Source organism: Balaenoptera physalus (genome assembly GCF_965194825.1).
Source record: "Balaenoptera physalus genome assembly, chromosome: 17".
NCBI lineage: Eukaryota > Metazoa > Chordata > Mammalia > Artiodactyla > Balaenopteridae > Balaenoptera > Balaenoptera physalus.
The window spans coordinates 33655381-33678179 of NC_138895.1; the positions used below are offsets into that span (position 1 = coordinate 33655381).

The following is a 22799-nucleotide window of genomic DNA, read 5'->3' on the forward strand; positions in this document are numbered from 1 at the left end:
TAGAGAAAGCTCACGTGCAGCAATGAAGACACAATGCAACCAAAAATAAATAAATAAATAAATAAAATTGATTCTTTAGAAAAAACAAATCATGAATAAGTTTTATTTGTTGTCATTTATTATATATAGTCAAAGAATCACTGTATTTTTAACATTTACCCTATCAACCAACAAATTCTTATACTTAATACTGGGTGTAGAAGATACTAATTTTTTCCCCCAAATAAACATCATGACTGCTCATACTGTCAATACAAATACCTCAAGTACTTTTTAACATTCTAAGTTCCTATTTGCAATACTTCTTATTAAAAAATGTTGGGCTTCCCTGGTGGCGCAGTGGTTGAGAGTCTGCCTGCCAATGCAGGGGACACGGGTTCAAGCCCTGGTCTGGGAAGATACCACATGCCGCAGAGCAACTAGGCCCGTGAGCCACAACTACTGAGCCTGAGCGTCTGGAGCTTGTGCTCCGCAACAAGAGAGGCCGCGACAGTGAGAGGCCGGTGCACCGCGATGAAGAGTGGCCCCCGCTCGCCACAACTAGAGAAAGCCCTTGCACAGAAACGAAGACCCAACACAGGCAAAAATAAATAAATAAATAAATAAATAAAAATTAAAAAAAAAAAAGTTACTTACAGAGATTTTGTTACTTTCTGGTATTGCTTCATCATTACAAGTGCCATTTCTTTCTATATCCAATCTTGGCCTTTTTCTAATATTGACATCTTCCTCTTGTTTTTGAACTTTCACTTCAATTTCTAACTCTGGGTTTGCGTTCTTGAATAACTGTTCCAATACTTCATCTTCTATGGCTAAATCATCAATTTCTTTTCTTTTTTCTGATCTTAGTTTTTCTGTAGAGAGAGATTTATTGGCAGAATTTTTCTCAGTGGATTTTAAATCTACATCTGCATACGAGTTATCTGGTTTTTTTTCCACAGGCTCATTCTGCTGCTCCTTATTGTTCCATACTGAGGATGTAGTAGGTTGTGTTTGTTCTAAAAGAGAACAAGACATTTCTATTCTTGCTGATTTAGATAAAGACATTTCTTGATTTTCTTCATCCCTTTCCCTTAGGTTCAAAAAAGGAGAGAAGAAAACAAAAACAGAAAATGAACACAGTTATGTAATTTTTTAGTTTGGCAGTATACACCCCCTTCTTCATTTAATTGACAATATTCTTGGTTTTACTGATTAACAATCTCACCAGAAATAAAAAAAACAGACATCTGAAAACAGTACATAATTCATACACACTCTACTGTTTTGATAGGACTGGTCAATTCCATGACTTAAACAATAGGGAAATGTCTATCTTCTTTGCTGGAAGTTACAGTAGTTGATGAATCAGTGTGGAGGAAAAGGTAGAAAAATATAAAATACAAAAGACTTGTCAGAAAACAACAGCTTACTTTATAATGAAGGGAACCTGTGGACATGGAAAAATTACCCTGGGACTAAAACCTGATGGGTTAATAAGAGCTAGATTCAAGATAGTAAGTCAAAGTGGCTAAATCCAGAATACAGTATAAACTATATACTGCAAGAAATATGTGAATATATGACTAAGGGTATTCTATACAATACTGTATCATTCATTCAATGAGTACTGAATACCTGACTCATTTAAACTGTACTGAGGCCCACAGAGGGCACAAAAACTTGGGTCTCTGCTCTCTAGTTTACTGGATTCATGTTGAACTGGAACAGTTAGAGTGATATTTTCATAATACTAATCTAACGTCAGGGTCCTAAATAAACCAATCAAGAAGTTTTTTGTAATAATTTAAACGATCAGCGTTTGAACCAGAGAGCTAGCAACACAAACAGATGGAAACAGAGGAATTTATAAGACAAGGAAAATAAGAATCAGCACTACTGGTTTGGGGAGGCAGAGGAGAAACAGTCAAAGATTTTGACGAAGTAAATTACTAACAAAAATATATATACAAGGCAGTGAAAGGGGAGAAAGTTTTAGGCCTATGATTAGGGGAAAAAGCAGGAGATTTCTGTGGGAAAGTAGAAGTGATGCTTAAAGAATAAGCCAGGACCAAATATACTGATCATCTGTAACCTGAAGTACAATATACATAGCAGGATGAAAAGAAGTCCTCAAAGGGAGCAAAGGAGAAAGTCAGAGAGGCAAAAAAACCCCCCAGGATAGGACACTACCACAAAAGTCAAGAAGAGACCAGAAGGAGAACAAAGGTTCAAGAGTTGAGTGTTACCAAAAGGCCACAAGAGGTGGCAACTTGTGTCAATGATTACTTTCAAGGATGTCATGTCAAGATGAAATATTGCGAGTTAAGAAATATTTCATACAGAAACGGGAATAATAACAATAATCTCCTCTTTATGAGAAGTTTAACAGTGATTGTAAAAGATAAAGGGCAGTAGCTAGAGGAACAAATCAAGTCAAGGGAAGGTTTTAAAAACTAAAAATGAGATAGAGTCTTTGAACACAGAAGAAAAGGACCTAGAAGAAGATATTAAAGATGCTAGAAATTGGGGCTTCCCTGGTGGCGCAGTGGTTGAGAATCTGCCTGCCAATGCAGGGGACACGGGTTCGAGCCCTGGTCTGGGAAGATCCCACATGCCGCGGAGCAACTGGGCCCGTGAGCCACAATTACTGAGCCTGCGCATCTGGAGCCTGTGCTCCGCAACAAGAGAGGCCACGATAGTGAGAGGCCTGCGCACCGCGATGAAGAGTGGCCCCCGCTTGCTGCAACTAGAGAAAGTCCTCGCACAGAAACGAAGACCCAACACAGCCATAAATAAAATTAATAAATAAAATTAAAAAAAAAAAAAAAGATGCTAGAAATTAAGAATAATTGATGAAGCATGGTCCTAGAGGAAATGAGAGACATGACCAAGGGAAATAGGTAGGTCAAAAAAACTGAGGTGTGGGAAACCTCTTCTTCAAGAGAAGTACAGCAAATTAAACAACAGAAGGAAAAAGTTGAGGGAAAATGTATCTAATGACCTTAGTGAAGAAAGAGACTTGGACATTTCTGAGAGGGAATAAGCTCAAAGGGCCACAGCTTTCCACAGAAGCATACTTAAGCAGAACATGGACTTAGTACCATTCTACAATCGTATAACAAATATTAGTATTTTTAGACACACAGAGCAGTATTATTAAAAATTATACCTTTTTTTGGTAGATGGCTGCAAGTAGTTTTTGATGGAGTTAGTTTGCTGATTCTGAGAAGCCCGATCTCCACTTTTATTTACACCTGGGAATTTAGTTGGTGAAAGCTGATAGTTTGGGATTTTCATACTAACAAGAGTATTTGATACTATATTATTATTATTAGAGTTTACTTTGTGGGGTTCCTTCACAGTGGATGATTCTTGTGAAGGTATTCTGAATTTTTGTTCCATTCCGAAGATTTTGATTTCTTTTGGCCTTTCACTCAAATTCATACTGCAGCAAAAGAAAAGAATGCAAGGTAAACAATCATGTTTATAGCAATTTTTATCCAGAAACAAAGTCCTTTAAGTAGTACGAACGTAATATAGTTATCTTGAGACAGTAGTTTAGTGAATATATTTTACTATCCCAAGAAAGTAGCTCCTTTGTCATCAAACCTCCCTGAAGACATGATATCTTTCTCTTCTTCGTCCCCTATAGCACATACTGTCAGGAATGCTCTATAAAAAACTGCCAAACACACATGGAATAACAACCTAGTATCCTATTATAAATTAAACCAGGTCATATACCGAAGTGATTTTTGCTTTGTTTAAAATTTTAAAATTATTTCCATGTAAAAAAATTAATAAAAACTGGAAATTTATGAAAAGAATAAGCTATCATTCCAATTTCAAGTATAATGGGGTATTCAGATCACTTTTGATGAACTGATACGGTTATATTCCAACCAGATGGCAGTCTCTAGAATAGAACTCTAGAGTAGAACTCTAGATCATCAGAAAAATATTTTAAACACACACACACACAAACACACAGTTCTACAATGTATGGTTGAATATATACTACTTTTGCTCTTCTTATTTCACCAAAAACCCCAAAGTTGTCATTCAACTGACTTCTAAAAAATTAAGTTTCTCTTTTAAAAGTTATATTAAAAGTTCTCTTTTAAAAAAATTTGTAGTTTGTCTTTTAAAAGTTATTATCTCAATACAAAACATAGGTATAGTGAAAATTTAAATATGGTCTAATATAGTGCTTTCATAAGTATCTTCCAATATGAATAATTCATTATGGATTATTTAAAATACACTGTCTCAAGTGAAAAAATGCCATAGGATACATATGAGCTACCCTTGCTCTCCAAAAAAAAAAAAAAAAAAAAAATCCAAAAATCTATTTTAAAAAACCCTCTTCAAATAGAGAACCACTAAAAAAAACTACCTTTATGAACAAATATTGATTATTTAGATAGCCAGGTACACACATATAAAGTATCTCCAAAACTATAAGTAATGTTCACATACAGGCAACATCATATAATAGAAACAAATTTATCTCAAACTTATTTCACCAGTCACAAATAAAACAGTATAATTCTTTGTAGTCTACCATGTACATGTGCAAGGAATAAAAAAAAAAAACTTTATCATTTTCAGGAGTTGGCAAACTACAGCTTGCAGGACACATCTGGCCTGTTACTTGTTTTTGTAAATTAAGTTTTATTGGAGCACAGCCACACTCATTCATTTACATGTTGTCTATGGCTGCTTTAATCCTACAATGGCAGAGTTGAGTAGCTGTGACAGAGATCAGTGCCCACAGACCCAAAAATATTTACTCTGTAGAGCTTCATTTTTATTTATTTATTTTTGGCTGTGTTGGGTCTTTGTTGCTGCGCATGGGCTTTCTTTAGTTGTGGCAAGCAGGGGCTACTCTTCTTGCGGTGTGCAGGCTTCTCACTGTGGTGGCTTCTCTTGTTTTGGAGTATGGGCGCTAGGTGTGCGGGCTTCAGTAGTTGCAGCACATGGGCTCAGTAGTTGTGGCTTGTGGGCTCTAGAGCGCAGGCCCAGTAGTTGTGGCACCCGGGTTTAGTTGCTCTGCGGCACGTGGGATCTTCCCGGACCAGGGCTCGAACCCATGTCCCCTGCATTGGCAGGCAGATTCTTAACCACTGTGCCACCAGGGAAGTCCCTCTAGTGCTTTATAAAAAGTCTGCTAAACCCTGTCCAAAATATTATTTTGCCTGGCATCCCACACTCCCAATTCTTTATCTCCCAAGAGATGACTTGATACAGGCATTGACTCTACTTCTTGAATATACTATTAATTTATTGATAGAATAATAACAATAGTTCGTTAACAATGAAGCTTTACCATGTATCTCCTTGCTCTGATTGTGTGTCAGCTACATATGTTGTAGTATTCACTGGGGCACCTGGCATTAAGTTTTCATTGGCTGGTAAGACTTGGGAAAGGCCTGGACCTGGAGTTGTTGTCTTCAATCCTGTAAATCACAGAAGTGAAAGAAAGAATCACAACTGCTAGACACAAGATGGACATTTGGTCACTTAGAATTGTTAGGACTGTGCCATGTTGAGAGAATTAACTATAGCATACAGTTGTCTCCAGTCAAATACTTAACACAACAGCCTATAAGCAGCAGCCTGTTGGCATCTGTGATGGGCTTATCTGAACCAAATCATTTTAAAGCTACATCAAATCCTTCATATTAAACTATTATCAACTTAAATAAAAATAAACTCAACTTAAATTCTAATTCAAATTATGCTTTAGTCAGGAGACCAAAAAATTAAAATTTCTCCCCCACAGAAAGTATATCTACTCTACTGTCTACACAAATCAAAATCAATGTGAATTTAATTTTTAGAAGGAATACACTATTTGAAAAGAAGAGATGAACAGTTTTAGACATAAATTTTTTGGCTACTCCAGAAAACCATAATGATTACTTCATCATTTTATATACCAGAATAGCAATTTAATTCAAGTGCCACTCTTCTGGAATACTTCTCTTGAACCTCCCACATTGAATTAGATGCCCCTCATTTTGGATCCCATACCACCCTTTACATCACTCTACTAACTGTTAACACACTCTTACTAACTTTTTAACACTACCTGTGTGACCTGTATTACTTAACCTCTCTATGCCTTAGTTTCCTCATCTATGAAATGAGGATAATTACATGTTGTTTCTTCCTCACATATTGTTTTAAGGGCAAAGTGAACTGATATATGGATAGCACTTAGAAAAATGCTTGGAACATAATAAGGACTATGCAAGTGTTAGCTGTTATCATCACTTTATACCGTACTTGTTTACTTGTTACTTTCTCTTATTAGACTTGGAACCTCCTTGAGAACAGGGACTGAGTCTTGCTCATTTCTGTATCTCTAATCTCTGAGCAATGTTTGGTATATAATGGATATAAATAAGTTAACAGAATTAAATTAACTGAAAAAAAATTTTAAGTTGACATTTACTAAGTATCAAAGCTAAATTACCACTCTGTTAGCTCCTCATGACACAGGATGTGTTTAATAAATGTTTATTACTGATTCCAAATTCAGGTATTTAACTTACTTCTGCCACTCTCCTTATATGACCACCTTAGCTCACTGGCATTTCCTTATACATACATATCCCTAAAATTCATCTTAGCTTGCACAGTTTGCAAAAAATAATAATTACAAATGTGTATATAACCATTAAAAGAAATACTTATAAGCTGAATCTAATGATGCAGAATAACTAATGTCTGTCAATAAGATTATTTATAATATTCTCCTTGCTAAAATACCAGGAGGGTAGGGATTTGCTCTACTCTGCTCACCTCTTTATTCCAAGTGTTTAGAGTAATTAAAAGCATATAACAATGTTCAATAAATACTTGTTGAAAGATAAATGAATGAATATGGAAGGAAAGCAGGAAACCAAAGAGAAAAAGGGAGGAAAGAAGACATGCATTCACTGTTCCCCCCAAAACTAGCCGTGTTCTAAAATTGTTTGTTAAGTCTGATGTCTATGACTTGGAACCCACACAGACCTACCTATGAATATGTGCAAGAAATAATACTACTAATTATAATGTAGATTTTTAATCAATTCCTTATGACCTTGTTTCCATATGAAATAACACAATAGAAAAGGTGCTGGTCTAGCAGTCACAAAACCCCAATTTTAGGATTGTCTTGGCTGTTTTATGTATGGGACCTTAACTTTTCTCAGCCTTGAGGTCTCTCACCTTTTAATAGAAAGATTAGATGATCTTTAAGGACCTTCTGGCCATAAATACATTTCTAACAGTGGATGATAAAACTTTGTTGCTCCACCCTAGCAAAGATAATCTTGTGTACCAATAACTTAGTTCAATTAAGCAAATATTCATACCAACTACAAACAAGTATTGGGCTTGGTGATGTCAGAGAATCCAAAATTAGTAAGAGTTTATAATCAGTCTAGTGGCTGAAAGAGGCATGGAAACAACTGGTTATGTTTCAAAGTAGGAAAAAATTCTAACTGGAAGGCAAAAAAAAAAAGTTACTGGGGTATAAAAAAACAGAATAATTAACCTGACTTGGAGAAGAGTTATGGAAGAGGAAAAAACCTAGAAATACTTCACGAAAGAGGTGAGCATTTGTGGAAGGAGTCAGATTTTGAAAAGCAGTGCTAGCATTCTAGGAACAAGGACCATGATGAGCAAGGTCAAGAAGTATGGCACATAAAAGAATATGGCATATGTATTCTGTAGGGAAGTACATTAAAAAAAGATGAGGATGGGAAGAGATAGGCTAAAGCTAAACTGTTGAAGGCTCGAAAGTCTAGACAAAGGGCTTAGGGATTTATTCTATAGATAATGAGAACTAGTAAAAGTTTTTAGGAGAAGGGAAGGTGATTCTAGTGGCAAAGTGAAATATTAACTGTAGAGATGAATATGGAGGCAGGACCTTAATGAGGGCAGTTAGAACAGCCCTCAGGAAATAAAGACATGGAGGGTTAAATAGGGCAGTGGCTGTGAGAAGGAATGGTAGCAGACCTCTTGAGCAGAAGCTGCAGAGGAAGAATTTCAAGTCTTGTATGAGTAAAAAATGACTTAAATTTATAGTCTGAGTGCCTCCTCCATTTATATAAAAGAAGGCTCCTCTCTAGTTCAGTCCTTCCCTAGTTTCTATGACAAACAGGTAAAAATCAAGCAAAAGAAACCAAAAAAATCTGATGCCTTGGCTGCATCCCAGAATATCCTGGAATACAGAGAATGTGAATTTGAATTTTAAAAAAATGTTTCTGAAGCACATATCTAATTGAGACTAGTTTTCTAAAAGAGAACAGAGGACAGCTGTTCCAAACAGGGACCTGGGACAAGGGGAGATACTCACATAGACCCAATGATTGTTTATTTTTACATATTTTTTGTTGTGTTGTTAAAGTCTGAAATTACACATAGCGTTTTATTTTTTTCTGTAACAGAACAGAAATACACAATCAACAAAATAGTATCTACAGTACATGCTATTTCTAAAGGGTTGTGGAGCTTTCTAATGGACAGCTTCTATAATAATATGGCTCACTTTTGGTATCCACATCAAAGTAGTTTTCTGTCTAAGAGAGGCTGAAGAGTTGGTCTTTAACTTCTGACTCTAAGGATAAATTCTGAGAATGTTAGTCATGAATTTTGAGGAAACATTCACCATATCACAATTATTATGGAAACTTCACAAGCTCTTAAAACTGTATTTGAAGGTTACCCATGTATAGACAGAAACATATGTAGTGTACTCATGGAAAAGTGTACAGATATCAGGTGAATAAACATTCTTAACCAGATCATAAAATCCAAGTACTAGTCTGTTTATCCTTTTACATCTGCTCCCAGTAACCCCCACACCATCAATCATAATAGCAGTATAATAATATCATAAAAGCTTTGACTTAAAGAGTCAGTTTGAATCAAATTATTTGCTATGTGACCTCTGGCTAATTTCTTAACCTCTCTGTACATCAGTTCCCTCATCTGTAAAATGCAAACAATGTCATCTATCTTAAAAGGATTGTTTTGCAGATTAAATTGTAATGCCTTGTGTAAAGCACATACTTCAGTCTCCACAAACTCAAGAGACAGCAGCTATAATTACTAATCAGGAGGTACGCTGTCCAATTCCATAGGTGCCATTCAGTGGGCTACAATGTAAATGATACCCCCTGGAGTGTATAATTAGGTAGTGCTGTCCTAACTCGTCTTTTAGCCAAAGTCCAATAACTGCTGACAAATAGCTATAAAAAGAACTTAGGAGGCAAATAAATGTATAAAGAAATACCAAATGGATGCACACATAGCTAGACAAAGAAAAGTTACAAGGAAGAATAAACGTAAAAATATCTAAGGTAAAGAAGCGAGAAGGAAAGAATAAATGAACCATCTTCTTGATGGCAACATCAGCTTATCAAGAAAAGTAGGGGAATGAGTTTTAAAAAACCAAGGGGTAATAGCTGCCCTGAGTAAACTGGCTTTTGTGATAGTCAACACTGAGATGATTATAATAGGTATTCTTCATCTCTGTAAATGGCATCACCACCCAACCAGCTACTCATGCCAAAAGATTAGGAGTTGTTTCTAAATCCTCCACGGGCAAGATGTGCTGGGTCTAGTTCCAAAATTTGGCCTGAATTTATTTGCTTTTCTGCGTCTCTACTACTACTACCACCATGGTCCAAGGCACTAGGCTCTCTCTCACCTGGACCTCCACAACAGCTTCTACTCATATCCCCACTTCCATTTTGGACCCCTGGAATCCATTCTCCACACAGACACGATTTTGATCTGTTCCTTCTACCTGGAATTCTGCTATCCATATCCTCCCATGGCTGCCTTGTCTCATCATTCAGGACATGTGAGGCTCAAATATGACATCTTAAGTGAGACTGTCCCTGACTACCAATCTAAAATAGCCTGCTCCCAGTCACTATCACATCATCTTGTTTTAGCTCTCTCTTTGTACTTGGCCTTAACAGAACTTATCAGATGTGTTTGTTTGCTTGTTAACTGTCTGAATCCTGACTTTTAGAATATAAAGTTCACAATAACAGGTATCTTGTTTACTTTATTCACCACTGTATCTTCAGTACTTACAACTGTGCCTAGTACTTGGCAGCCACAAATATTTATCAAATGAATAAATGAACAGATAAACATACGACTTTTAAAAGACGGTGAAGATGGTCACCCCTGGCAAGTATAATGTACATACAGGAACTTCCCTGGTGGTCCAGTAGTTAAGAATCTGCCTTCCAATGTAGGGGACGTGGGTTCGATACCTGGTTGGGGAACTAAGATCCCACATGCTGCGGGGCAACAAAGCCCGTGCGCTCTAGAGCCCATACGTTACAACTAGAGAGGAGCCCGCATGCTGCAACAAAGATCCCGCATGCCACAACTAAGACCCGATGCAGCCAAATAAATAAATAAATATTTTAAAAAATAATGTACATACAGCCAATCATCAATTTACACAATAAAGTTGCTAAAGAATCAATAAAATAGTATTTTAATTACCTGTACTGGGCTGGCCCTGAGGATCACAGTAATTCTCTGTAGTAATGAAAATAACTGCCAATCCAATTTCTGCTTCAGGAATAGGTCTAAGACCCTGCCTGTTAGAATAAAATAGTTTAAGTATGATGATATATTAAAACTAACAACTTTTATTAAGATGATGTCAAACTGAATCTATCTTTTTCCGCCCCCCCAAAGTGATATCACAATTTTATGGTACAGAGAGAATTGCAAATACCTATAGTACTAGCTTATTCACTGGAGCAATGTTACATTGGGCAAGTTCACCACCTTTTAGTAATTCAGTTATTTCAACTGTAAAATAAAGGTCTAGAGTAAAGGGTACAGATCCTTCCAGTTCTAAAACTCTATAATTTTCAGAATAATAGTAATACCCAGATGAAGCAATAAAATAGATTTTTTAAAGCAAATCTATGATTACTAGAATCCTAAGATAAAACTTAAAAGAGAGAAAAAGAGGGGAGAAGGATAAGGAGGGAGAAAAGTACAAAGAACTAGAAATAAGCTACATCTATACGTATGTTAGTAAATCAAATCATTTTACCAAATTTACATGTATTAATGAATCTTCTTATTAAAGGAATCTTATGGTGAACCTATCTTCTGTTATTCTGTAATGTGAATAATGACTGATTTTATCAAACAAACATAATTTAATATAACTTAATAATGCTATATAGAAACTACACCTCAAATTTTAAGAGCTTTAAAACTCCTTTTAATACTTATTGTAGAGATATTTTAAGTGGTTGTAGTACCTTAACAGGTCATTTTCAAATGCTTAACATTTGTTTTTCTGTTAAGTTTTTAAAAAGATGATTCTAAAATGTATATGGAAAAATAAAAAGCCAAGAATAGCCAGGATGCTTCTGAAGAAGAGCAGAAAGAAAATATTTGTCCTACTAGATATGAGGACTTAAACTGTTATAGTAATTAAGACAATGTAGTAAACGTGGTATTAGTATAAGAAGAGACATATTGCTCAATGGAAAAGAAGGCCAAAAACATTCCCATGCATGTAAGGTCCCTTGGTATAAAACAGAATCAATTCCAGATAGATCAAAAATAAATTTCAAAAACAAAATATCAAAATACTAGTAAAAATTAGTAAAAAATATAGGTGAATATCTTTTTGATCTATGAGTAGAAAAAGATTTCTCAAACAAAATACAAAAAGCACTGACTATGAAAGATTTTTAAATTTTAGGATATTAAAATTAAGGGCTTTCATTCATCAACACAATAAAAAGATAATTTACAAAGTGGTAACAGATTCTGCAATCTTTTATGTAATCACATAAAAGTGAAAAAAGGATTAATGTCAAGAATATATAAAAAACTCCTACAAATTAAAACAAAAGGCACACAAATATGCAATAACCATACAATACAGAAACTGCACTCTTGGGCATTTATTCCAGAGAAATGAACACTTATGTTCACAAAGAAACCTGTACATGAATGTTCATATCAGCTTTATTTGTAACAAAAGCTGGAAAAATGCAGACGTCCTTCAATGGATGGATGACTCAACAAACCATAGTATATCCATACTACAGAATATGTAAAATATACATATGTATATGTATTTTAAGTGGCTGTAGTAGTTTAAAAGGTATTTTTCAAATGCTTAACATTCATTATTTTGTATGTATTAGTTTAACTTAGACTTGAACTCTAAGTGAATTTATAATAACACACAAAAAAAGATTTTAAAAAGTGTTATCATCAAGTGATCACACACACCTACTTGTATTTCAGGCAATTCAAAATTGATATTTTACTACCCTACTAACACTTTTGAAACTATACATACATTATATCATGAAAATTAGTTACAAAGATTGGCTATATAAAACAAAATACATATTTAATAATCATGTTATACAGACATACATCATCTTAAATGGGGAAATACTGGAAGCATTACTTTTAAAGTCAATAGTGAGATAAATGTGGCTACTATCACCACTTCTATCCAGCAGCTTTGGATGTCCCAGTTGGTCCAAAACCAAGAGAGAGAATAAAAGAGAGAGAGCAGTACCAGAGGCATAAAGGATTAAAAAGGAGGAGAGAAATATTATTTACAGATGATATGGTTTATACAAAAAAAGACTATAAAGTATTAGAAATAAAAGGGGAGTCCAACAAGGTGGTGGGATATGAGATTAATATCAATGTCAGCTGAATTTCTATATATCAACAGTAAACTAGAAAATGTAATTAAAGAGACAATATCCATAGCATGGTTATCCATACCATGAAACACTACTCAGCAATAAAAAAGGATGAACTACTCATACAGAAAACCTAGATGAATCTCTGAGGAATTATGGTGAGTGAAAAAAAAAATTCTAAAAGGTTACATGCTGTATGATTTCATTTATATATCACTTTTTTAATAATAAATTTTAGAAATGAAGAAGAAATTAGTGGTTGCCAAAGTTTAGGGACAGGGAGGGGGAGGTAGGGAGGGGTGTGTGGTTATAAAAGAACAACATGAGGGATTCTTGTGGTGATGGAACTGTTCTGTATCTTAACTATGGTGAATACACGAACCTACACATATAATAAAATTATACAGAACTAAATACACACATGTACACTACACACACAAGAACACATAAAACAGGGGAAATCTGTATTTAAAACAAAAAAAGAATACAATTATCCCAATAGAAAACTGGGCAAGAGACATGTATTTCACAAAGATGGAAAAATTAACATCTAATAAACTTTTGAAGAAATGTTAACCATCACTGGTGATCAGGGAAATACAAATCAAAATCACAAGATATGATTATATATCCATTAAATTGGCAAAAATGATAGTCTGAAAATACCGACTGTTGAAAATGATGTGCATCTAACTTAATCTCTTATATACCGTGAGTGGGAGTATAAAGTGGAAAACAGTTTGATACTGTTGAGTGTTCTAACCCTAGTAATGCGGTAATATATCCCAAAGAAAATCCTGCACAAGTACCAATAGGAAACATACAAAGATAATCTCAGTAGCAGTTTACAATAATAAAAATTTATTTAAAATAACTAATTAAATAATTAGTGAACAAAATGAATGTGTATTATTTATAGTTCAGTGATGACAGTGTATCATGATCCAAAGATTATGATTCATTCAATTTTATGCAAAGCTGTGGAACAGGTGAGAAGAGGATAAGGCACAGGAGGAGAGGATAAAGAGAAAATAATTAAATTAGTAACAGGAAGAGGTCCCAAATATGGGCTAAGACATTGGGAAAATATCTCAGCAAGAACAAAAATCAGGGTTATATTGTTCCCCTAGACATCTAATCTTTTTCAGAGATATTTAATTTTAATCACTGATATCCTATACCCACTTCTGACAACTAATCAGTAGCGCCATGGCACTAACCAATCCCAATGTTGCCCTATTGTCTGAAATTCAGTCAATAGCTGACTTTACTGGTTTGATATAACTGTACCTTCAATTGCTATCAATGGCTTGGACTAAATGGACAGGTGTTATTTTAAGTGATAGTCTTTCTCAAACTGTAAAATTGTCCTCTCTCCAAGAACAAATTGAAACAGGAGCCAGAGACTACAGAACAAAATGTCATCTCATGATCAAGTCACCAGCCTCTGAGCAACCTCTCACTCCAGCAAGGCAGCAAGATGTAATGGTAAAGAGCATGGACTCTGGAACCAGACTGCATGCGTTCACATCCTGGCTCCTCTGCTCGCTCCCTGTGTTCTACTCAAATCCCCTTTTGCCCTCTCTGCACAATGGGGACCATAACAGTAAAAATATACATGATTGTATGAGGATTAAATGTCTTAATATATGTAGAACTCTTAGAACAGGACCTGCTACAGTATACAGTATTATGTAAGTAAGCTATTATTGCTATTGTTCAGCATGGCTTTTAAAGACTGGTAAACTGGTCATAAGTAAACTACTGCCTGAAAGAAGCCTTCTCTATTTAAAATAAACTTCTCCCCTCTGCCCTGTTATTCTGTTTTCTTATACACATTTGTAGTTATCTGTTTACTTGTCTTTATCTGTCTTTTCCTCTAGACAGTAAGCTCCAGTGGTGGCAGGGTCCATAGCTATCTTGTTAACCATTATATTCCCAGTGCCTAAAACACAATAGAATCACAGTATATTTTGGTTGTAGTAGTAAGATGGTATTTTTGTTAAACAAATATTTTCTTTTTCACAGTAGTTAACACATCTCCTTTAAGCAAAATATTTATGGGACACATGACTGAAATTTTACTTTTTACTTCGGCAAACCCATTTAAAAAAAAAGCAATCTTCATGGTCAGAAAGACTCCTGGGTCAGGAAAAATGAATACTGTGGAGAGCTTATTTGTATGGACTTTTTAGACATATAAATACCCTAGGCCCTAACTATTTTTAAAAATATTTATTTATTTATTTCGCCACGCTGGGTCTTAGTTGTGGCGTGCAGGATCTTCTAGTCGCAGCATGCAGGATCTTTAGTTGCAGCATGCGGGGTCTTTTAGTTGTGACATGTGGGATCTAGTTCCCTCAACAGGGATCGAACCCAGGCCCCCTGAATTGGGAGCGCGGAGTCTTAGCCACTGGACCACCAGCGAAGTCCCGGCCCTAACTATTTTTCACTAGGTGAATAGAAAGTCAGTCAACGGACTTCCAATGCTGATTTTTTTACTTTGTGCTTCAAAAATGCTAAGATTATTAACACCAGGAAAGAGTCCAGGAAAAAAATCCTTGCTTTAGTGCTTTCAAACTGCCGCCCCTCCACACTACAAACACTATTCTAGGATACTTGATACTTTCTTTCCTGCTTTCCCATACAGCCTATATAGCCATAATAGCCTAATTTTTATACAAATTTTCAATGGGTAATAATCAAGGGAAAAATACATTCCAGCTTGAGGCTATTTCAGAACAATTTTACATTTGAGTTTTAACTTACTCAACTACATATTCTAGAGAAAAACAAATACTGCTTTATTAAGAGAGGTATATTCTGCAAATTCTATTACAGTAACAAAAAAGCGGCAGAAAATAAATATTGAGATAAAACTGTCATGGATAAATATATTCTATTTCTAGCATACTAAGTCACAATAAATTTCCAAGTACCATACACAATAAAATCTTTACAATAATTCTTGTATATACCTTTACATTATTATGTGGAGTGCAAAAAAAGTTACATATAAAATCACCTACCTGCCCTGTTTTTTTTTAACTAATAAAGAATAATTCTGTACCTCTGCAGTATATCCATAATGGAATGAATCCATTTTTTCTGAGAGTCAGGAATTAAGGTCTGTGAATCTGTTATTCCTACATCAACAACACAAGTTCCAGGAGCTGAAAAGAAACTATCTTCTTCTTCATTGTCTTCCGTTATCAACCTAGTGTCTCCTCCTCCAAATACAACTGCTGCACTTAATTTTTTATGCTAAAAATGGAAAGAAAAAGAAAAAAAGTAATGAAATAGCCATAATTAATGTCTTGAATACATTCTTAAAATTATAAGAATTTGATTTGGGAAGTAAAATATAAGCAGAATTGAAGAAGAATTGATTTTATAATACTTCCTGAGAGGACAATCTGAGCTTCCACTCTGAGAAAATCCCTAGTTCACCAGGTACCACTGCAGCCCTGGAATCCTTACATCATCTACAGCTCCTCTTCACACAGTACTGTAACTGTGGGTTTACTTGCATGATTTTTCCACTTGTAACATTAACTCCTGGAACTCTCACTTCAGCACACAGAAGACACTCAACAGCTGCTTACTAACTGAACAAGTTAGCACTTAAACCAAAGTTTTTGGTCTCCTCCTTGTACGTATTTATATAAACTTAATTAATAAGCCAATTAAGAGATATTAAGAAATGCCATAGTCATATACATGAACGCTGGGCAAGTTCTGGTGCCTGGGTAGTTTTTTATTTCACTTCACACTTCTACACAAAATCTCAAAAGGAAGTGCATTAACAACTATTGACAACAGTAATAATTTATCCTAGTTTATAACATTTTCTTTACAAAAATTTAGCTTACAACATTACCTGTTTGGCATTTAGAAAGACAAATGTTTTCCCTTTGAAGATCTGTTTTCTTTCCTGTCGTCCTGACAGATCAATATTTTTACTTCCAATAACTGGTTCATCAATAGGTGGGTAAAAACTATAAAAAATAAAATAAAGTACATTCTAATTATACACTACACTGTATGTGTAACATTAAATTTGTAAATGGAATGGCAATCTAGACACTAGAAAGGCTTAATTTCTATAATACCGTTATATTATTAAAAAATTAAGAGTTTTATCTGGGACGTAAGGACCGAAAGTGCCTAAACACTTTTTCTAGAAATATGGTGACAGATGCCACACAGAACAGCAGAACTCTTCTTTATTTTCTAAAACTATATAATGCAAAAGTAGACAATCATAACAAGATACAATTAAATATATATGAATCAAACAACTTATGTAAATTACAAATGGTTGAGAGAGAAAAAGTAATTAAAAAGTTTTTAAAAAAGTAAAAACAAAACCAAAACCAAAAAAAAAAAAAAAAAACCCGAATGGTTGAAACATCAACCATTAAAGATCAAATTCTATTAGCATGTTGTGCTTGCTTAGGAACCAGTAAGTATTAGTAATAATGTTCATATTGTAATTCTATGAACTACTGCTATAAGTGTTTTGTTACAAATCTCTTTGGAGAAGCTCAGGGAATTCTAAAACCTACATTTTGTCAGTTTAAATAAAATTCCCAAAGATTTAAAAACACAGTCTTTTAGCTCTTTAATGTAACACTATAAACACATCTTAATAATCCATAGAGATTAGGGAAAAGAAGAAAATAGAGACGTAAAATCAACAGATAATTCAGTCCATAGTTTCAACTTTCTATATAACTAGATCTTTTGTTACAGCTATTCATAACTGACCAGACTTTTAGTTTCTCTATCTTCTAGTAAAAATTATTAATGTTCATGGATAGAAAGACTCGATATTGTCAACATGTCAGTTCTTCCCAACTTGATCTATAGATTAAACACAATCCCAGTAACTCCCAGCAAGTTATTTTGTGAATGTTAACAAACACATTCTAAAGTTTACATGCAGAGGCAAAAGACCCAGAACAGCCAACACAATATTAGGGAAGAAGAACAAGGTTGGAGTACTAACACTACAGAATTCAAGACTTAATGTAAAGCGGCAGTAATCAAGAGAGTGTGGGACTTCCCTGGTGGTGCAGTGGTTAAGAATCTCCCTGCCATTGCAGGGGACACGGGTTCGAGCCCTGGTCCGGGAAGATCCCACAAGCCACAGAGCAACTAAGCCCGTGTGCCACAACTACTGAGGCCCGCGCGCCTAGAGCCCGTGCTCCGCAACAAGAGAAGCCACCACGATGAGAAGCCCGCGCACGGCAACGAAGAGTAGCCCCTGCTCGCTGCAACTAGAGAAAGCCCGCGCACGGCAACGAAGAGTAGCCCCCACTTGCTGCAACTAGAGAAGGCCCGCGCACAGCAACGAAGATCCAATGCAGCCAAAAATAAATAAATTAAAATAAATAAATTTTAAAAAAAGAAAAGATTAAAAAAAAAAATCCGCCTGCCAATGCAGGGGACATGGGTTCGAGCCCTGGTCCGGGAAGATCTCACATGCCACGGAACAACTACTGCTTTCTAATGAGAAAAATAGCATTTTAAAATTATCTACAGCTTTGTGTTTTTCACACTGTCATTCTTAATTTTGCCACAGATAATAGCTAACAGTTAACTACAGTTTAGTTCAATGAAGAGTGAACATTTGTTATACCAAGTCACATTCCATGAGAACGATATGCAATTAGCTTTCCAGAGTTCTAACTTTTATTTGTGTGATTCTTTGATGTTTGGTTCCTCTACTAAGTGCCAAGATGGTAGAAACTGTAATGCTTTTTGGCTCATCATTATATCCTCAGGTCTATCTTGCCTGGTTCAATAAATATTTGATAATAAATAAACTGATAGTATAAAACAGAAATAAAAATTTCACCTAATAAATTAGAAGTAGACAGAAAGTAAAAACATCCCTCAATACAAATGTGAGTATTAAAATTCTGGGACTAGAAAAATGTATTTTGGTTTTCTTTTAAAAACATTGATAAATTTGAGCCCCAATACTCAATAAGACTGATCTTGAAAGGAAAAAAACCACCGTATTATCAAGAATCGAATCAAATGTTGGAGTCATACATACATATACATATATATGATATATATATAATACAGTGATAAATAATAGACCATGTTCTGGAACTTCATATACATAGAAAAATCTTTCTCTCTTTAGTAGTATTAAGGATGAAAACAAGAAAGGAGAGACTAGTCATAAATGTGAAGAAAACATCATTAAAAAATCAGTATTTCCGAAAAATTACATTCTAGAAGTTTTAAAGCATCACTGAGGCTATAGTGATTTGACAGCTAGTAATAAAATTGGAAAACAGTAAATTAACTTGGCAGAGACCTAGGTTAGAGGCACACTGCCTGAATACAAGGATACCACAAATATAAAGTGACCTCTAACTTCTATAATGAAAAAATTAAAACATTTTTTGGCATACTTACACAGAAACTTCAAGAGCTACAAATAAAATAATTATGCTTTATTATGTAGTAACTGGTACATATTATTCACAAATTCTATAAAATATTAATCTAGAAATATTGACTTTTTCCTATATACATTTTATAACTTTATATAAATTCTTCACGTGATGTTCAATAAATTTTATCTAACTCAGAGCACATCATTTTCACTTCTGTCCCAAGATTTTCCAAATACAGAATTTTTCTGAATTCATGTATAATTCTGGCTGTGGAAACTATTCCAAGCCACAGTATTTCTTTGCCCAACATCTGGATAGCTGTTTATTTCATTAGTACCAAAGGTACATGTTCATGATTTCTAGAACCACATACTTACTATACTGCTTTTTTTTTTGGTGATCTCTAAAAGGTTTGAATTACATTGGCATCCACAACTTGTAAATCTGAGCTTGTATCTCCAGGAAGAAAATTTCTAGTGTGTGTTAAATTTCTTTGCTTTAAATTTTAATTGATTATTTAAGGTCAACTCTACAAGCTTCCTAAACTTTCATTTACCAAGATTGTTTCATGCTAATGTGTCTCTTGGGTCTGAGATTTTATTACAAGCTAATAAGTTAACCTATTCCTCTTTCATGGATGCTGGCAGAAGACACAAGACTCCTGGGTCAGAGACAAAGCAAGCAGCAAGCCTCAGTGTGTTTGCAGCAGGTCTCCTTCCATGCCAAGTCCCCTGAGGATGACACAGAAGGTACATACTGTGGGTTATGTTACAGGAGAGGTATATACCATGGGTAGTGTTACACTGAACTTGGGAATCCACCCATTTTATAACAAGCTATAAGCAGGCCTGCTCTCTGTCCTGGGAAGGAGATACTACCTCATCCCTCCAGGTTTCTCACTGCAAACATAACCCTGAGAAATGGCCTGGGTATAGGGCAGTCAGGGCCTTTCATTCTTGGCATATCCAGCAAGTTTTGTATGATGTAAGGACTCTCTCCCAACAGTGTTTTCTGAAAACAATGTTGCTTGTTGTCTGAAATAAATTGAGAAAGGGAAACTCCTTTTTTCTCTTGAGGATCATTTTTTTTACATTCAGACATATATAATATTTTAATGAACTTCCTTTATTAGAGCATAGAGTATCAAAATTAAATACTTCTTTTAAATGTAATCTAAAAATGACTTCACCTACATTGGTACTTTGATAACAGTATAGGAAAATTAGGTATCACAAACCATATCAGGTACTCTATCTTAACCCTTCACTTACTCTGTTTTGTGGTAACAGTGCAAAGATGCAGACATAACTGTACCAAAAAGTACTACACATTTTGTTAGGTAAAAATATTATAGTATGCCTCCTAATTTAAATTCAGGACTAGTGATAATGCTTTTACAGAACTAAAAGAACAGGTAGTTATGTAATAGAAGAGCCACCACAATTTATCTCATATCCCTTTTATAACCCATCCTACTACTATTTAATATCTTAAATTTAATCATTTTTCTATTTAATTGAGTATGTAGTCAAATTAGTCTTCAACAAACATATCAAAATGGATCCCAATAGGTATAGCAATCTATTAAGGCAAAAAACTATGCATTTTAAAATAGTATTAAAACTTGATTATCAGTTGCTATCATCAAACATGAACTAATGTAATAGTCTTTCCTGGTTAACACTGAATTAGGAGTTATTGAACAATCTTAGAGTAGGGATGTTTTATTATAGCCATCTAAGTTAATACAGTCACAAATTGAAGCCAGAAAAAAACTATGCCTAACCTAAAGTAAAAAAAAACAAAAAACAAAAAACCAAGGTTAAATACACCTGAGAATCTGAACAAATAAGTAAGAATCAATGACTAATTCTAAAAACTCCAAGACCATAAAACATATCACCAGTAGTAAAAACTTAATCAGACCCCTCCACTCTTAAGTAATCTAGAATTAACAATGGTTTATTATCTGTAACAAGAGTCATTATTTATAGGATTTATCAACTTTTCTAGGGAGGGTCATAAATAGGCTTCAGGGAAAAATGTAATTCTGTTGAAATACTGTGTAAGTTGGTAGTAAGTGAAGTTTCTAGAGGAGAGACCAGTGCTTTCATTTTCTCACAGGGGTCTAGGACTCAAAAAAGTTTAAGAATCATCTATTTTAAAATCTCAGGAATTCCCTGGTGGTCCAATGGTTAGGACTCTGCGTTTTCACTGCCAAGGGCCCAGGTTCAATCCCTGGTCAGGGAACTCAGATCCCTCAAGCCGCTTGGTGTGGCCAAAAAATAAATAAAATAAAATCTGAAGATCTCTTTCCAGAAGAAAGCATATTTTCTGTTAACCAGATTATAAAATACAAGAAACCTCCCAAATGAAAATTAAAAACAAAGAGAAAAATCTGATATTCAGTTACTTTTAAAAGCAGATACATATTATCAGGTATAAATAGTTCCTAAAAATATATGCACTGGGCAAATTAGCTTATAATAGCTAGTAATATTTTTAAATTGGTAATAAAATACTTAGCTTGAATAGGTAATACTTAACCTAAATTGGGTAATAAAATACTTAATTTGCATAGAATTTTAGATTTTTAAAACCTCCTCAAATCTATTATGCCATATAGACTATAAGCTACTGACATACATTTTAAGCAAGCATGTTCTTATGCTGACTAAAAACACCCACCGTTTTATAGTCACCAGTACTTTAACCATGCAATCTGAAAAGAAAAATCACAAATATCTTCCTCCTCAACCATAGCTTATATTACTGCAAACATTACTAATACAATACATACAGTGGATAGATCCTTTAGTCTGGTGGTTCACAAATTTAGCAGAGCATCCAAAAAATTAAATAAATAATCAAGCTACTATGAATCTTCCCAGATATTGCAATTAGCTACATTTCTTTTAATAAGCACCTATTATGATGCCAGGCAATATGCTCAGACTTTAAGATGAATAATAATTATACTAATACTAATAATACTAAATACTTAAACACTCAGCAGGACAGGTATTAGTCTCATTTTTCAAAGGAGGTAACTGACACTTAGAAGAAATCAGCTCAATTCCCAAGGCCACAGTGCTGTTAATATTCTGGCCCAGGACTCTGAGGCTCCACAACAGGGATGCTGCACCACACAATTCCTGGTGTCCTGCATGCATGATGCCCAGCATTGTCATGTGTGCTCCACTGATTTCACCTCTATGTTATTACTGTCCTTCAACATTTTCCTTTAAATATTGGCACATATGTAACATTTGTTTCACGGAGATAAGGAACAATCACAAAGAACTGGGAAACTTTCTTCACATACTGACAAGACAACTTCATTAATAATACTGAACTGTAACATTACATCCTGAAACAGTCAATAAAGAGGGAATTAACTTAAATAAAACCAGTGCTATCATATTTTGTATGTCATATTTTATTATATTTAAAATACGCAATATACCTTTCAATTTCTGGAGGCTGTTTCTTGGACTGAACTGTTTTAAGAAATTCAGTAAAATATTCTGGTTTTACAATCGGACGCCCACAAATGAGTGCACATATTGTCTAAAAAGAAGAAAACATGTGAATACATATACTCATACCCTAGCTGTTTTAAAGATGTAAGTTATAGACTACAAAGAGGCTGTTCTATTCTGTTTTTCCTCCT

The 22799-nt window shown here is 34.6% G+C and overlaps 1 protein-coding gene across 3 annotated transcripts in view; it reads right to left on the bottom strand.

Moving 5' to 3' along the window:
• NBN (nibrin) overlaps window positions 1–22799 on the bottom strand; it is a 45802-nt gene that overhangs the window by 13887 nt on the left and 9116 nt on the right. For all 3 annotated transcript variants that reach the window (XM_082433975.1, XM_082433973.1, XM_082433974.1), the window contains exons 5-11: window positions 22593–22696; window positions 16588–16705; window positions 15778–15971; window positions 10510–10607; window positions 5312–5441; window positions 3152–3427; window positions 637–1072 (exon numbers count right to left, since the gene is read on the bottom strand). In XM_082433975.1, the coding sequence (XP_082290101.1) occupies window positions 637–1072; window positions 3152–3427; window positions 5312–5441; window positions 10510–10607; window positions 15778–15971; window positions 16588–16705; window positions 22593–22696 (1356 nt within the window). The remainder of the gene's footprint in view (window positions 1–636; window positions 1073–3151; window positions 3428–5311; window positions 5442–10509; window positions 10608–15777; window positions 15972–16587; window positions 16706–22592; window positions 22697–22799) is intronic.